Source organism: Dendrobates tinctorius, unplaced genomic scaffold, assembly GCF_039654945.1.
Source record: "Dendrobates tinctorius isolate UK_male_01 unplaced genomic scaffold, ASM3965494v1 ptg000120l, whole genome shotgun sequence".
Taxonomy (NCBI): domain Eukaryota; kingdom Metazoa; phylum Chordata; class Amphibia; order Anura; family Dendrobatidae; genus Dendrobates; species Dendrobates tinctorius.
Genome location: NW_027361788.1, coordinates 20,745,101 through 20,763,368, shown reverse-complemented (window position 1 = coordinate 20,763,368; position 18,268 = coordinate 20,745,101). Strand labels below are relative to the sequence as shown.

The window sequence follows — 18,268 nt, the reverse complement described above, 5'->3', positions numbered from 1 at the left end:
ACACTAAATAGACCTCATATATGCGTAGAGGTACCCCAGCCCAAGATCAGGCATAGGGAACATCAAGGACCAGATCAGCCAGACCATTAGGGGCTAGAGAGGGTCTAAGTGGACAGAGAAAATCTCCATAACCACCCCAAATGATAACCACACATACAAATCAGCACAATACAAAACCCATGAGAAGTGAAGTGGGGCAGGTAGAGCCAGAGACCCGACGCGTGTCGCCACTCTAGGTGGCTTTGTCAGGGGTACAGATTGCCAGTCAGCTGTGTCAATATATATGGTTGCATAATTAGTAGATAGGTAGCAGCTGCGCCGCTGCTTACCATGACAGGGTTAACATCCAATATACCTGAGAGTCAGCGGTTAGTCACTGATCCATAGCTATGGCTGACGTATATTCAGAACATTGTTGTTTAATGTCTCAACAAACTACTGACATTCATCCAGGGTGCCTGTCCAGAGAAACAAAATGTCATCAATGTAATGATACCATCTATTAACATGGGTGGAGAAGGACTCAAGACAGTACACCTGGTGAGCTCCCACCACCCCAAAAACAGATTTGCATACGCGGGCGCACGACGTGCGCCCATTGCGGTGCCAGTCACTTGCCTGTAGTGGACCCGATCGAAGACAAAATTATTTTTATCGAGTATAAAATGTAACAAGTCCAGCAAGAACGAGTCATGTTTTAGATCGCCCGATGTATTTTGGTCCAAAAAGAAAGAGACCGCCTGGATCCCCAAGTCATGCCGTATACACGTATACAACTACTCAACATCAAGCGTTACAAGCCAGGTGTTCGGAGGGACATCAAGATCCCGTAGCTGTTGGATGAGAAAAGTGGAGTCCCTTACAAAAGAATTGAGGGAGGACACAAGTGGCTGAAGAAAAAAGTCAACAAAGATGCACGGTCATTCCAATAAACCAGTTACCTTCTCGTCCTTCTTTTATAAGATCTGTATAAGAGTGTGTTAGCTTCACCCAGTTGGCTGAGTATAAACAGTGTCCTGTTTATTTAACCCCTTCACCCCCAAGGGTGGTTTGCACGTTCATGACCGGGCCAATTTTTACAATTCTGACCACTGTACCTTTATGAGGTCATAACTCTCGAACGCTTCCATGGATCCCGGTGATTCTGACATTGTTTTCTCGTGACATATTGTACTTCATGTTAGTGGTAAAATTTCATTCAAATAACTTGCGTTTATTTGTGAGAAAAACGGAAATTTGGCGAAAATTTTGAAAATTTCGCAATTTTCCAACTTTGAATTTTTATGCCCTTAAATCACAGAGATAAGGCACACAAAAAACTTGATAACTAACATTTCCCACATGTTTACTTTACATCAGCACAATTTTGGAACCAAAATTTTTTTTTGTTAGGAAGTTATAAGGGTTAAAAGTTGACCAGCGATTTCTCATTTTTACAACACCATTTTATTTTTAGGACCACATCACATTTGAAGCCACTTTGAGGGGTCTATATGATAGAAAATACACAAAAGTGACACCATTCTAAAAACTGCACCCCTTAAGGTGCTCAAAACCACATTCAAGAAGTTTATTAACCCTTTAGGTGCGTCACAGGAATTTTTTTGAATATTTAAAAAAAAATGAACATTAACTTTTTTTCATAAAAAAAATACTTCAGGTTCAATTTTTTTTATTTTACCAAGGGTAACAGGAGAAATTGAACTGCAAAAGTTATTGTGCAATTTGTCCTGAGTACGCAGATACCTGATATGTGGGGGGGAACGACTGTTTCGGCGCATTGCAGAGCTCAGAATGGAAGGAGCGCCGTTTGACTTTTTCAATGCAAAATTGGCTGGAATTCAGATTGGACGCCATGTCACGTTTGGAGAGTCCCTGATGTACCTAAACAGTGGAAACCCCCTACAAGTGACCCCATTTTGGAAACTAGACCCCCCAAGGAACTTATCTAGATATGTGGTGAGAACTTTGAACCCACAAGGGCTTTACAGAAGTTTATAACGTACAGCGGTACAATTAAAAAATCATATTTTTTCCACAAAAATGATCTTTTCACCCCAATTTTTATTTTCCCAAGGGTAACAGGACCCTAAAAGTTATTGTGCAATTTGTCCTGAGTACGCTGATACCCCACATGTGGGGGTAAACCACTATTTGGGCGCATGGCAGAGCTCGGAAGGGAAGCAGCGCCATTTGACGTTTTTGGCTAGAATTGAGATAAGACACCATGTCGCGTTTGGAAAACCCCTGATGTACCAAAACAGTGGAAACCCCCCACAAATGACACCATTTTGGAAACTAGACCCCCTAAGGAACTTATCTAGATGTGTGGTGAGAACTTTGAACCCCCATGGGCTTCACAGAAGTTTATAACATAAAGCCATACAATTAAAAAATCATATTTTTTAAACAAAAATGATCTTTTCACCCTCAATTCTTATTTTTCCAAGGGTAACAGGACCCTAAAAGTTATTGTGCAATTTGTCCTGAGTACGCTGATACCCCACATGTGGGGGTAAACCACTATTTGGGCGCATGGCAGAGCTCGGAAGGGAAGCAGCGCCATTTGACGTTTTTGGCTGGAATTGAGATCGGACACCATGTCGCGTTTGGAAAACCCCTGATGTACCAAAACAGTGGAAACCCCCCACAAATGACACCATTTAGGAAACTAGACACCCTAAGGAACTTATCTAGATGTGTGGTGAGAACTTTGAACCCCCATGGGCTTCACAGAAGTTTATAACATAAAGCCATACAATTAAAAAATCATATTTTTTCCACAAAAATGATCTTTTCACCCTCAATTCTTATTTTTCCAAGGGTAACAGGACCCTAAAAGTTATTGTGCAATTTGTCCTGAGTACGCTGATACCCCACATGTGGGGGTAAACCACTATTTGGGGGCATGGCAGAGCTCGGAAGGGAAGCAGCGCCATTTGACGTTTTTGGCTGGAATTGAGATCGGACACCATGTCGCGTTTGGAAAACTCCTGATGTACCAAAACAGTGGAACCCCCCACAAATGACACCATTTTGGAAACTAGACCCCCTAAGGAACTTATCTAGATGTGTGGTGAGCACTTTGACCCCCCCAGTGCTTCACAGAAGTTTACAACGCCCGGGCGTGAAAATAAAAAATTCGTATTCTTTCCACAAACATGATCTTTTAGTCACCATTTTTTTATTTTCCCAAGGGTACCAGGAGAAATTGGACCCCAAAAGTTGTTGTCCAATTTGTCCTGAGTATGCTGATACCCCATATGTGGGAGAAAACTACTGTATGGGCACACGTCGGGGCTCGGAAGGGAAGTAGTGACGTTTTGGAATGCAGACTTTGATGGAATGGTCTGCGGGTGTGATATTGCCTTTGGAGAGCCCCTAATGTACCTAAACAGTGGAAACCCCCCACAAATGACACCATTTTGTAAACTAGACCCCCCAAGGAACTTATCTAGATGTGTGGTGAGCACTTTGACCCCCCCAGTGCTTCACAGAAGTTTACAACGCCCGGGCGTGAAAATAAAAAATTCGTATTTTTTCCACAAACATGATCTTTTAGTCACCATTTTTTTATTTTCCCAAGGGTACCAGGAGAAATTGGACCCCAAAAGTTGTTTTCCAATTTGTCCTGAGTACGCTGCTACCCCATATGTGGGAGAAAACTACTGTATGGGCACACGTCAGGGCTCGGAAGGGAAGTAGTGACGTTTTGGAATGCAGACTTTGATGGAATGGTCTGCGGGTGTCATGTTGCCTTTGGAGAGCCCCTAATGTACCTAAACAGTGGAAACCCCCCACAAATGACACCATTTTGTAAACTAGACCCCCCAAGGAACTTATCTAGATGTGTGGTGAGCACTTTGACCCCCCCAGTGCTTCACAGAAGTTTACAACGCCCGGGCGTGAAAATAAAAAATTCGTATTTTTTCCACAAACATGATCTTTTAGTCACCATTTTTTTTATTTTCCCAAGGGTACCAGGAGAAATTGGACCCCAAAAGTTGTTTTCCAATTTGTCCTGAGTACGCTGCTACCCCATATGTGGGAGAAAACTACTGTATGGGCACACGTCAGGGCTCGGAAGGGAAGTAGTGACGTTTTGGAATGCAGACTTTGATGGAATGGTCTGCGGGTGTCATGTTGCCTTTGGAGAGCCCCTAATGTACCTAAACAGTGGAAACCCCCCACAAATGACACCATTTTGTAAACTAGACCCCCCAAGGAACTTATCTAGATGTGTGGTGAGCACTTTGACCCCCCCAGTGCTTCACAGAAGTTTACAACGCCCGGGCGTGAAAATAAAAAATTCGTATTTTTTCCACAAACATGATCTTTTAGTCACCATTTTTTTTATTTTCCCAAGGGTACCAGGAGAAATTGGACCCCAAAAGTTGTTGTCCAATTTGTCCTGAGTACGCTGACACCCCATATGTGGGAGAAAACTACTGTATGGACACACGTCGGGGCTCGGAAGGGAAGCAGTGACGTTTTGGAACGCAGACTTTGATGGAATGGTCTGCGGTTGTCATGTGCGTTTGGAGAGCCCCTGATGTACCTAAACTATTGAAACTCCCCACAAGTGACCCCATTTTGGACACTAGACCCCCCACGGAACTTATCTAGATGTGTGGTGAGCACTTTGAACCCCCAAGTGCTTCACAGAAGTTTATAACACTCGGACGTGAAAATAAAAAAATCATTTTTTTTCCACAAAAATGATATTTTTGCCCCCAATTTTTTATTTTCCTAAGGGTAACAGGAGAAATTGGACCCCAAAAATTGTTTTGCAATTTGTCCTGAGTAGGCTGATACCCTACATGAGGGGGTAAAACACTGTTTGGGCGCATAGCAGAGCTTGGAAGGGAAGGAGCACCATTTGACTTTTTCAACTCAGAATTGGCTGGAATTGAGATCAGACGCCATGTTGCATTTGGAGAGCCCCTGATGTGCCCAAACAGTGGAAACCCCCAATTCTAACTCCAACCCGAACCCCAACACGCCCCTAACCCTAGCCCTAACCCTAGCCCTAACCCTAGCCCTAACCCTAGCCCTAACCCTAGCCCTAACCCTAACCCTAGCCCTAACCCTAACCTAACCCTACCCCAACACACCCCTAGCCCTAACCCTAGCCCTAACCCTAATGGAAAAATGGAAATAAATACATTTTTTTTATTTTATTATTTTTCCCTAACTAAAGGGGTGATAACGGGGGGTTTGATTTACTATTTATGGCGGTTTTTATGTTTGGCGGCTGTCGCACGCTAAAAGACGCTTTTTATTGTAAAAATAGTTTTTGCATCACCACATATTGAGAGCTATAATTTTTCCGTATTTTGACCCACCGAGTCATGTGAGGTCTTATTTTTTGCGGGACGAGTTGACGTTTTTATTGGTACCATTTTCGGGCACGTGAAATTTTTTGATCGCTTTTTATTCCGATTTTTGGGACGCAGAATGAACAAAAACCAGCGTTTCATGAATTTCTTTTGGGGGGGGTGCGTTTACACCGTTCCGCGTGCGGTAAAATTGATAAAGCGCTTTTATTCTTCGGGTCAGTACGGTTACAGCGATACCTCATTTAGGTCGTTTTTTTATGTTTTTGTCGGTTTTATGCAATGAAAACTATTTTATATAAAAAATAATTATTTTTGCATCGCTTTATTCTGCGAGTTATAACTTTTTTATTTTTTTGCTGATGATGCTGTGTGGCGGCTTGTTTTTTGCGGGACAAGATGACGTTTTCAGCGGTACCATGCATATTTATATGCGTCTTTTTGATCTCGCGTTATTGCACTTTTTGTTTGGCGGTATGATAATAAATCATTATTTTTTGCTTCGTTTTTTATTTTTATTTTTTAAGGGGTTCGCTAAAGGGGTTAACTAATGGGACAGTTTTATAGGGCAGGTCGTTACGGACGCGGCGATACCTAATATGTGTACATTTATTGTTTTTTTTTTTTATTATTTTAAAAAAATGAATTTATTGGGGAATATTTTTTTTTTTTTTTACTAATTTATTTGGCGATTTTTTTTAATTTATTTTTACACTTTTTTTTAAATTTTTTTTTACTTTATTACATAGTCCCAGGTGGGACATCACTGTCCTGTGACAGATCGCTGATCTGTCACATCACAGATCACTGTGACAGATCAGCAATCTGTCACAGGCAGTGCACAAGGCTTCCTCATGCCTGCGCTTTGCAGGCACTGAGGAAGCCAGCTTCCCCAGGCCCCCGAAGGCCCCCGTCGCCATCTTGGATTCGGGGGCCTGGAGGATAGGAGTCCCCCGCAGCAGCGCTGCACATTGCGCTGCCGTGGGGGGCTCAGGGAAGCACGGAGGGAGCCCCCTCCCTGCCGATGCTTCCCTTTAACTCCCGGTACACCGCGATCGCGTTTGATCGCGGTGTGCAAGGGGTTAATGTGTCGGGGGCGGTCCGTGACCGCCCCTGACACATTGTGCCGGGTGTCAGCTGTGATAATCAGCTGACACCCGGCCGCGATCAGCGGCGCTCACCACGTGGGCGCCGCTGATCGCGGTAGACGTACTATCCCGTCCCCGGTCATACGGGCCCGGGTACCGTGGACGGGATAGTACGTCTCATGTCAGGAAGGGGTTAACTGATCATCATGGCAACTGAGCCCCGAACCAGCACAGTCTTTGTATAAGTACAAGCGCTTTAGATCACAGGTATTGTGCCTTATCATTGTTTTCTCCAGCGATGTGCGTCTATTGGTGACTATGGCAGCTGCATGACTAGTAATACAGTGGTTATCTATGTCTCGCTCTGGCCGGGAGCGCCTATGGGGGAGTGTTTTTGGTCATCGCCTACTCAGATAATTACTACAGTGAATGTGCTGCATATCTTTAGAATGTCCCCTTAATTGTGTCTCTTCACCTATTTGTGACGCGCGCTTTGTTTATTATATGCCGACGCTTGCGCAGATAATCATCACAGCAAGTGAGCTGTATATCTTTGAGGGTTAATCGGTCACATGACCGCAAGCGTCCCCTTGATTGGTCTTTCTCATTTATTCGTGACGCGCGCTTTGTCTACTATACGCCGACACCTGCGCAGTAGGCTACTGGAGGAGCCTGCGCAGTAGCAATACTGAGCTCTCTCTCACTTCCTGTATTCAGGATGTGTGCCTTGTCTCCTGGACACCGACGCTTGCGCAGTTGGCATTCTATGACGTCACATGCCGCTGCTGTGAGCTGTCAGCCATAGCTATGGATCAGTGACTAACCGCTGACTCTCAGGTATATTGGATGTTAACCCTGTCATGGTAAGCAGCGGCGCAGCTGCTCCCTATCTACTAATTATGCAACCATATATATTGACACAGCTGACTGGCAATCTGTACCCCTGACGAAGCCACCTAGAGTGGCGACACGCGTTGGGTCTCTGGCTCTACCTGCCCCACTTCACTTCTCATGGGTTTTGTATTGTGCTGATTTGTATGTGTGGTTATCATTTGGGGTGGTTATGGAGATTTTCTCTGTCCACTTAGACCCTCTCTAGCCCCTAATGGTCTGGCTGATCTGATCCTTGATGTTCCCTATGCCTGATCTTGGGCTGGGGTACCTCTATGCATATATGAGGTCTATTTAGTGTGCATTTCTATCTTTTTTGTACACCTCATAGTGATCAGCATCTTCTTGGGTTTACATTATCCCTTGTACTGTTTTTTGTAATTTTTGGGTTGGAATTGCATCATTTTTTCATTGTGCTTGTATATTATTGGTGTTTCTGACTCTTATGCTCTATATTACCTATGTGTGGGCTTAGTAATTCTCCTATTGAGAATCCTGTTTACATGGACCTAGGGATATAGGCATCATTCCCAGTGATAGTTGGTAGCAGGTGGGTTGCTCTATTATGAGCATTGTATTATTTGTGTATGTGTCACATTTGTGACCATTTTTAATGTTTTTAAGAATTTTTGCTGTTTGCTGTGTTTAATAAAATTTGTATTATATATGCTATGTCCTATTCAGGGTGATCTCCTGCTCATGGCCTATTTCTTTCTCTCCTTTTTGTCAAACATATGTACTATTTGGGTCTAGGTTGGATCCCCTTAATTATCCTTTCGGTGGTGCCCCCATTTCTTTGTTTTTCTTTGTGCTCACAATAGTCTCATTCTATTTAGTATTTGTCATGTCTCTTTTTTTGTCTATTGGGTCTACATTGTTTTACTAAACATAGTTTACTAAACTCTAATTTTAGAGCCTTTTTTAATATATCAGGTCAGTAGCCGGAATGCCCTATAGGGAGCCCTCGTCTAGATACCTGCTATATGAGTATTACAGAGGGTCAAGAGATGGGACTCTTTTTAGACTTTTTAGAACATAGTTGTCATTATAGTGAAAATATATAAATGTACTAAGTAGGTTATCGGTGAATTCAGAGATGTTTTGTCTAGGACATGCCATAGTTTTTCAAGGACTTTTCTTGCATAGCTAAGTCTTTCCAAAGGATCCTTTATATATACTGATTGAATCATGTGAATATTATATGTCATGTCTGGTATAGCCTATATACTGAGCATAGCCTGCAAGTTTATTGCAATTATATAGCAGGCTTTGGTACATTCAATTTTTCGTGACGACATATTTATAGAGGCTTTTATTAAACCAAATTGAAAAAGATAAAAGTGCATTACCCTGGTTAGCAATGTTTCTATTTAGGATTAGTTTTAAAGGGGGTTTTACACCTAGCGATATCGCTAGCAATATCGCTAAAACGTCACTGACCGACTGGCTCCCCCGCTGTCTGTCGCTGATCGCGCGAGATCGGGCGACTCCATTTTTCGTCGTCTGCTTCCTGCTGGGCTTCCTGCTGTGTGAGACGAGCGACGCGTGGAGGCGGGCGGGAGGACGTCTGGATCGCTGTGTGTGAAAGGTAAGTATCGTCCGCTGTGTCGCTGCTGCATCGCTGTGAGATCTTCCTGTGTGGAAGCTCACTAGCGATCATTTAGCGATGCACCAGCGATCCTGACCGGGTCGGATCGCTGGTCGGATCGCTGGTGCATCGCTAAATGTAAAAGGGCCTTAAGCCTAAAAGAATAAACAAATAATAAAAAAATCCTTTCTATTAAATCATTTATATGTGATGGATTTTTATATCCAGATCTGTTTTAGACTATGGTAACATTGACAACTAGGGTAAATCGAGGCATCTGTCAGCAGTACCATCAGGCAAGAATACCCCAATATACAGCATTATTTTTCCATCCAAACAAAAGAATCCTAATGGATCCTAAGTCAATAATGTCCATTATGAAATAGATTTATTCTTGTGCTATGGCTTACAAAATGTGATGGTAGACTGATGCCCCATTTTAACCCGCTGAACCAAGTAAACAGGGCAGAATTCTAGCATGAGCAAAAGGGGAAATTGCCCTAAGGTCTGCACCACTTTGTAAACCTCTGGGACATAAATCATGGTTGGCTCCTTTTGCCTGCACCATTTATTACTTATTTTACCCAATATCTTGCCATTCAAAACATTTCCAAATTTCCTGGTACGAGGTGCCGGTGCCCCCTTGCCCCGCTGACTCATATTCCTCTTTTGCCACATGCTGGTATTTATTTATGTCCTATGTGGCAGTATTTGACTACTGTATAACAGAAGTTTTTGAGAATTGCATGATGGCACTATAGGAGCATTGTAATCTGATATTTCTTTGGTTCTGAGAGCACTGTTAGACTCTGATCACATATCTGTTTGGACTTTCCATTTGTCTGTTCCATTGTAGAAACAGACAAACATAAAAAGTGATCTGATGCTGAGGGCCTCAATAATCACTGTGAGGTCCGTTTGGTGTCCTTTGTTTTTTTTAGAACATGGGAATCATAGAATGTTAGGGCTGGAAAGGACCTCAAGTGTCATTGTGTCCAACCCCTGCTCAATGGTTAAAAAAGCAGCCCCCTTAATAATAATAATCTTTATTTTTCATATAGCGCTAACAAATTCCGCAGCACTTTACAGTTTGCACACATTAGAATCACTGTCCCCAGTGGGGCTCACAATCTAAATTCCTTAACAGTATGTCTTTGGAATGTGGGCGGAAACCGGAGTACCCGGAGCAAACCCACGCAAACACGGGGAGAACATACAAACTCCTTGCAGTTGTTGTCCTTGGTGGGATTTGAACCCAGGAAACCAGTGCTGCAACGCTAACCACTGAGCCACCGTGCCGCCCATGCATTTGATCACTTATTTCATTTGTCTGTTCCTGACTGCCTGTGTGAACAGACTATTAGGCCAGTTTCACATGTCCAACTTTAACGGACCAAGTACAGACCACAACATCCGATCCGGCAGCTGGACTTCTCACCCGAACTCAACAGACCCTTATTTGTTTATGAGGGTGCTGTTTTTGGCACTCCGGTCCGCACCTTGGAATGTGTGAAAATGGTCTTATTTGGACACTATAAATTTGCACTATATAGTAGCATCATTCATGTACTTTTGGGAAAATTATTCAGGCAATATTTTACTGCTTTTGAGAATAGATGAGGAACGAGCGCAGATCTTTTGCCCACAGGGCACAAATGTACTGTTCTTCTTTTTGTTAAGCCATCATTATGGGTAGATTGAAAATTTCTGCGTGCCTTGTATGGTTCTCTCAATTATAGATGAGCATTTTTTGTTCTGGATGCAGAGCTGTGAGTGTTTCTCTGAAATTCTCTCATTCTTGTGGTTTGCTCTGTTTTGCTTCCACGCCTTTCTTCCTACACTTACCCCAAGTACAGTGATATGTGCTTCAAGTTTAGACAGCCATTATGTCTCGCCAAATCATTGATCCTTTGTGAACATTCAAGTCCAAACGCCTCATAGACTGTAGGTTCACCTTTAGTAAATCCACACTTATTGCTCAAGCGGGAGGCATGTCATCGTCAGCCTGTTTTATGGCAACCTGTGTCATATATATGTTGTCGATTTATCCTGTGTGTTTTCTGCAACTGAAAATCCAATGCGGCTAAATTTGCACCCAATTGTGCAGATTTATCACCAATTTTACACTTTGCATTTCTTTTTCAGAACAGTTCTCAATTATGGCATATACAGTGGGTACGGAAAGTATTCAGACCCCTTTACATTTTTTACTCTTTGATTCATTGCAGCCATTTGATAAATTCAAAAAAGTTCATTTTTTTGTCTCATTAATGTACACTCTGCACCCCATATTGACTGAAAAAAATTTTTTGCAAATTTATTAAAAAAGAAAAACTGAAATATCACATGGTCGTAAGTATTCAGACCCTTTGCCCAGTATTGAGTAGAAGCACCCTTTTGAGTTAGTACAGCCATGAGTCTTTGTGGGAATGATGCAACAAGTTTTTCACATCTGGATGTGGGGATCCTCTGCCATTCTTCCTTGCAGGTCCTCTCCCGTTCCATCAGGTTGGATGGTGAACGTTGGTGGACAGTCATTTTCAGGTCTCTCCAGAGATGCTCAATTGGGTTTAGGTCAGGGCTCTGGCTGGGCCAGTCAAGAATGGTCACAGAGTTGTTCTGAAGCCACTCAGTTGTTATTTTAGCTGTGTGCTTAGGGTCATTGTCTTGTTGGAAGGTGAACCTTCTGCCAAGTCTGAGGTCCAGAGCACTCTGGAAGAGGTTTTCATCCAGGATATCTCTGTATGTGGCCGCATTCATGTTTCTTTCAATTGCAACCAGTCATCCAGTCCCTGCAGCTGAAAAACACCTCCATAGCATCATGCTGCTACCACCAGGTTTCACTGTTGGGATTGCATTGGGCAGGTGATGAGCAGTGCCTGGTTTTCTCCACACATACTGCTTAGAATTATCACCAAAAAGTTCCATCTTCGTCTCATCATACCAGTGTCACGTGGGCCCGTCCTGTGTGACGCGACCAGCAGGCCGGTAACTAAAGCAACAAGACAAGGGGAAGGGAACAACAGTTACAACGGTGGGCCCTGCGATAGGGAAAGGGGACGTGGAGACCTCCTGCACTCCCCTGAGTCAGTGTCACTAACGCTCCTAATGTTCCCTATGCCGGTTCCGCACCGGGCACCGATCAGGAACCTGTCGCCCTAGCACACCCTACACCTATCCCTTGCTAGGGAGCTGGGTGGCGCAGGCACTGGCCCCACCGCTGTACTAATACACACTAAGGAAAAACACAAACGGGGAAATACAACTTAGCTTTACTCTGTTGCATTTGCTCCAGGCAACAGACTCCACCACCAAAATGCAGCTCTCCTCCTGAATCGCTGCCACCAAGCTCTGTCAGAGCTACAAGGAAATCCCCTATGACTCCATCCACACCAGGGCTAAGACAGTGCTGCAAGGAACGCTCTCCAGCTCCTTCCTCCACCAAGGATGGTTGAAATGAACACTATTACCAACACTGATTGCAACACCTGTGACTCTTTTATAGCAGAGTCAGCAATCACACCTGCATTATAATCATGTGCACTTAACTAAAGAAACTAGAGTGCAATTACGCTCACCACCACCGGGGGCAAACTTAGAACAAACGACACCACAGTGCAATAATCCTAATGGCCACCTGGGGCAAAAACCAAACCTAAGCACAGCTTAGAAAATAAAAGGTTACCTGTGCTTTTTTTCAGTCCTGATCCAGCATGGATCATGACAACCAGAGAATCTTGTTTCTCATAGTCTGGGAGTCCTTCATGTGTTTTTATAGCAAACTCTATGCTGGCTTTCATATTTCTGGCACTGAGAGGCTTCCGTCAGGCCACTCTCCCATAAAGACCCGACTGGTGGAGGGCTGCAGTGATAGTAGACTTTGTGGAACTTTCTCCCATCTCCCTGCTGCATCTGTGGAGCTCAGCCACAGTGATCTTGGGGATCTTCTTTACCTCTGTAACCAAGGCTCTTCTCCCACGATTATAACCTTGTTGGGTTGTGTAAGAGTGGGTTCAGGTGGCCATACTAAAACTTGGGCCATTCATGACCACACGTTGCTCCGTGCGCTCTTCCGCAGAGCAAACTGGTTTTGACAAAATGTATGTAACCTAGAAAATGTCATACATAGATCTATATTTTCCCTATATGTGATTAAAAAAATGTGATTAAATTCAGTGATTTTCATTTCTATACTAGGGAGCCGAGATTAATGTCACAGGTCAAGGTCAGCCATGTTACTCCTGCAAAGAGCGGTGCCCAGGATTCCTTGCACACCGATGGAGGTATGTTAAAATATAATCATTTTTATGTGCTCCTTGTATATATATCGGTACACCCCTGAATATATATGTGTCCTCCATGGAGATGTTTCTTCATTAGTGAGAGTAGAGAGTGACTACAAAGAACAACTCTCACCCTAAAAACTTGACACAACCATACCTTAGTACCGTTTTTTTTTCCAGCGTGCTTTGTTTGGTTCGTGTGTCAGTTTTTACAATCGTTGTTGCTTCCAATTTTCACACATGAAAGAAAAAAAACTATTGCTTCCTCTACCCATGAAGCAGTAAAATACAGACTGAACATGGATAACATACCTGTGCTATACATTTTCTCATGGGGCAACTTCAACTTATGCCAGGAAAAAAAGTACTCGTGAAATGCCACATTGATTGTAATGGGTCTGTGATCTATCTGTCAAAATACCGTACATAACACATGTGCCAAAAAAACTGAGCCCGTACCGGTAGGTTTTAATTTTCCATCATACAGACCTCGGGAACTTGCAGTACAACTTGCATAATACAACTTTGGGTCACTTTCTCAGGTTGAGGGTCGTTCCCACACCCAACTTCCTACCTTAGCCAATTCCTCCTATAGCTTAACTGATCCTTACAAGACACACCAGAAGCTTCATGACAGCCAATGCCCCCATACACACCAGTCACCAGTCTTTCCCCAGTCCATAAATCACTCCTTTCCACCCACTTTCGGAGAATCCTGCACAGAAACCCACAAGTTGCCCTCTCCCGTGGCTAAGATTTTACTAGCTCACTGTCTGTTCCTCAGTGTCCTTCTAAAGGTCTTGCTAGGTGTCACCATTATGGTATCTCTTACCGAAAACCCTGAGGCCTCTCATTCCAGGCCACCACCTCTCGCAATAGAGACCGGCCTTTAGACCTCCTATATTTACCTATGGAAGAGATATTTTCTTCATTTCTAGCATTTCTAGACATCAGGACAATGCCAGGCTAATCTTCAGTCATGCGATGCTATTAATGTGACACATTCCTCGGAGTTCCTAAAACAACTTACTTTTCAATGACTTGGCTGACCTAGCGTAGTCTAAAGTTCTAGGAAACTACATTGCCTGTAAATGCAAAAGTGTGTGTAAGTGGTCAGTAATGTGGATTTACAAGCTCAGCATTCCTTACTCTTGGATGACTCCTTTTCTTTTTTTTGTCAGTTAATTTTTTGCAATAACAATCCTCCTCTGTGCTCTTCGGGTGCAGCTTAATTGGAAAGGGAGCTGCACGGGGAAAAAGGGACTGTGATTAAGCTAATTAGGATTACTACATGGTGAATCTAGAAGTGGCAAGGTATTCGGCGGTATTCTGTGCAAGAATGACCACATAGCCAAATAAAAATTTCTTACATCTCCCTACTCGGTCCCTGGTCTGTGTACTCAATAGCCCTGACCCTAATACACATTACACAATTAAAGAGATCACACCAACCTAAATTTCTTCCATCCCTGCCATAGCAGTATAGGCTGGAGCTTTCTAGTTGTGCACCCTTTCTGTAGTCCTGGGGTAGTGCAGCATATATAGCTAGCAATACTCACCCCCACTTGCTAGCTAGCTACAACACAGTTTCTACCAGACTCTACAGTTTTCCTCTTCATACCAAACTGCTCCATTTGACTTCTGTACCTATTATTTTTTATTCCAGGAAGATCTGCCAGCATTGTCACTGTCCATGGGAAGATCATGGGAGTTCCACGTCTCATCAGGAACTGGAGAGATCTCTATGTCAAATGGTTGGAGCAAATCGCTTATCCTCAGGAGAAAGCAGTTCTGACACTGCCTTTGAGAAATATGCATGGGTGCCCCCTGGACTAATACCTGAGCAGGTACAACTTATCCTCACAGTAATAATTGATGGTAAAATATACAGTATCATGCCAGTCAATAAAATGTATGTTATGGGGTTTTATCTCACTCAGGTGCACCAATATTTCAGATGTCTCCCAGAGGACAAAGTCCCATATGTGCAGAGTATGGGAGAAAGATACAGACTAAGGCAACTTCTACGTCAACTACCCCCACATGACTGTGAGGTAAGTAGAATGGTTGAGGATTAAACTAAAACATCTCCCCTTCTTTTTGTTTCTTAGTACCAATATTAGCTAGCATTTTATATAGTGGTTTCTAGAGGTGCTTGTCATAAAATTAGAATATAATCATAAAGATAATTTATTTCTGTTCTTCAATGCAAAAAGTTAAACTCATACATTATATAGACTCATTGAAGAGTGATCTATTTCAAGTGTTTATTTCTGTTAATGTTTATGATTATGGCTTACAGCCAATGAAAACCCAAAAGTCATTATTTCAGGAATTTAGAATAATTAACAAAAAAACCTGCAAAGGCTTCCTAAGTGTCTAAAAAGGTCCCTTAGTCTGTTTCAGTAGGCTTCACAATCATGGGCAAGACTTCTGACTTGACAGATGTCCAGAAGGCAGTCATTGACACACTCCACAAGGAGGGTAAGCCACAAAAGGTCATTGCTAAAGAAGCTGGCTGTTCACAGAGTGCTGTATCCAAGCATATTTGTCAGGAACACCACACTGCACTTGCTCACTGAGCCAGTGCGCGTGTCCTGAGTAGAACAAACTATGCTAAAAGATACCTGTGGAGCTGGGCATCAGCGGTGGAGATGCATGCTTCAGGCAAACAGGACCTGAAGCATGTGAATGTCAAGGGACTGAGCCGGCTGCAGGTCTCCCAGAGGGAGCAGAAGCAGAGAGAGATGCCGGCCAGAAATAAAGATCCTACCAGCAGGTATAGCACAAACAGAAGCGCTGATGAGGGATGTCAGGGATAGGCTAAGAGTCAAACCGTATGGACAGCAGAAGTACCAGGGGCGTAGACAGGAAAATCACCAGACACGTAGCCAAAGTCAGGAACCAGGAAAATAGACACACAGTACCGAATCAGCAGGCAGAACGGATAGTCAGGACTTAGCAAGAGATCAGTAAACCAGAACGGGCAATAGATGGTACAGAAATGGCAGGTAAGCGCACAACAGAGACAGATCGGGTCAGAAGCCAAGATATCAAACACAGAAGAATGCACACTGCCCAAGGCACAAACGCACAGGGTTCACTTAAACTAAGCCAAGGGCAAAAGTATAGCTGACCGAGAACCCTGGTAAAGAGTGAGTATAAATATCCCTCCCAGATCCAGAAAGAGGCAACATACACTTAACCCTGTGAGTGCAGGGCAAGAATCCTGTCCAAACCATGACAATATTAATGGAAGTTGAGTGGAAGGAAAAAGTGTGGTAGAAAAAGGTGCACAAGCAGCTGGGATAACCGCAGCCTTGAAAGGATTGTTAAGAAAAGGCCATTAAAAAATTTTGGGGGGAGATTCACAAGGAGTGGAATGCTGCTGGGGTCATTGCTTCAAGAGCCACCACACACAGACGTATCCAGGACATGGGCTACAAGTGTCGCATTCCTTGTGTCAAGCCACTCATGAAAAAATAGACAACACCAGAAGCGTCTTACCCGGGCCAAGGAGAAAAAGAACCGGACTGTTGCTCAGTGGTCCAAAGTGTTGTTTTCAGATGAAAGTAAATTTTGCACTTCATTTGGAAATCAAGGTCCCAGAGTCTGAAGGAAGAGTGGAGAGGCCACAATCCAAGCTGCTTGAGGTCTAGTGTGAAGTTTCCACAATCAGTGATGGTTTGGGCAGCCATGTCATCTGCTGGTGTAGAACATTTTAGAGAACTTTATGCTTCCCTCTGCCGACATGCTTTTTACAGATGGAAATTTCATTCTCCAGCAGGACTTGGCACCTGTCCAAACTGCCAAAAGCACCAATACCTGGTTTAAAAACAACAGTGTCACTGTGCTTGATTGGCCAGCAAACTCGCCTCACCTAACCCCATAGAGAATCTATGGGATATTGTCAAGAGGAAGATGAGAGACACCAGACCCAACAATGCAGACAAGCTGAAGGCTGCTATCAAAGCAACCTGGGCTTCCATAACACCTCAGTAGTGCCACAGGCTGATCACCTCCATGCCACGCCGCATTGATGCAGTAATTGATGCAAAAGGAGCCCCCACCAAGTATTGAGTGCATTTACTGAACATACATTTCAGTAGGCCAACATTTCGGATTTTAACATCATTTTTCAAGCTGATGTTATAAAGTATTCTAATTTACTGAGATAATGACTTTTGGGTTTTCATTGGTTTTAAGCCATAATCATCAACATTAACAGACATAAACACTTGAAATAGATCACTCTGTTTGTAATGACTCTATATGAGTTTCACTTTTTGTATTGAAGAACTGAAATAAATTAACTTTTTGATGATATTCTAATTTTGTGAGAAGCACCTGTATATAACGCTCAGTCTACAAAACACGGCGGTTTTCAAGGAGGCGGATAGTGGGATCATCCATGCTCTTGAGTAGTTGATCTAATGGAGCTTTGTTGTGTTGATGTTCAACTTGGACCTTTCTTTGTCCTCATGTATTGACCTGAAGACCTTCAAATTGAAAAATAGTTCATCTACAGAAGTTCACAGTGTGGACATCAGACCACAAGCAGAAGAATGCTAATGTAGTGGCAGGTGATGGATATTGCATAGGCATGAACTAGATTTAGGCGTACAATATATAGTTTGCGAGACACATGGGCAATGGGCCACATCACAAGCAAGAAGAATATGATTTAATGTCTCCCTCCATTGGTGGGAGCGTTTTGTATGCTGCAATTCCTTGCTAGTTGGATACTTGGTGGCCACCAGGGTTCGATATGTTGATAGCCAGATCTGTGAGCAGGACAATACACAGGAAAGATAATAAAAATATACCAAAAATATATATACATTGGCGCTCCTACCTAAACAATAATGGATAGCTGCAGATGATAAAAGTAGATTCTGTGCCAATCCTACTGTAAAAATTGACATAAAAAGAGAAAACAATATCACTGCGCTTACCCTCAAAGGCCAATAAATGGTGAGCAATACGCCGATAACAATCCTAAGGAGGACCGTGAGAGAGCAAACTGGCAAATTGCGGTCAACTCACTGTTGCATACAGCTAACATATAAAGGCAGTAAGGTA

General features: G+C 43.2%; 1 protein-coding gene across 1 annotated transcript in view; it reads left to right on the top strand.

The window, feature by feature from the left end:
- The window catches only part of PRICKLE3 (prickle planar cell polarity protein 3), a 36,832-nt gene that overhangs the window by 13,656 nt on the left and 4,908 nt on the right, over nucleotides 1-18,268 (top strand). Inside the window, exons 2-4 of the mRNA XM_073590861.1 lie at nucleotides 13,101-13,186; nucleotides 14,853-15,033; nucleotides 15,127-15,240. Coding sequence (XP_073446962.1) covers nucleotides 13,101-13,186; nucleotides 14,853-15,033; nucleotides 15,127-15,240 — 381 coding nt within the window. The remainder of the gene's footprint in view (nucleotides 1-13,100; nucleotides 13,187-14,852; nucleotides 15,034-15,126; nucleotides 15,241-18,268) is intronic.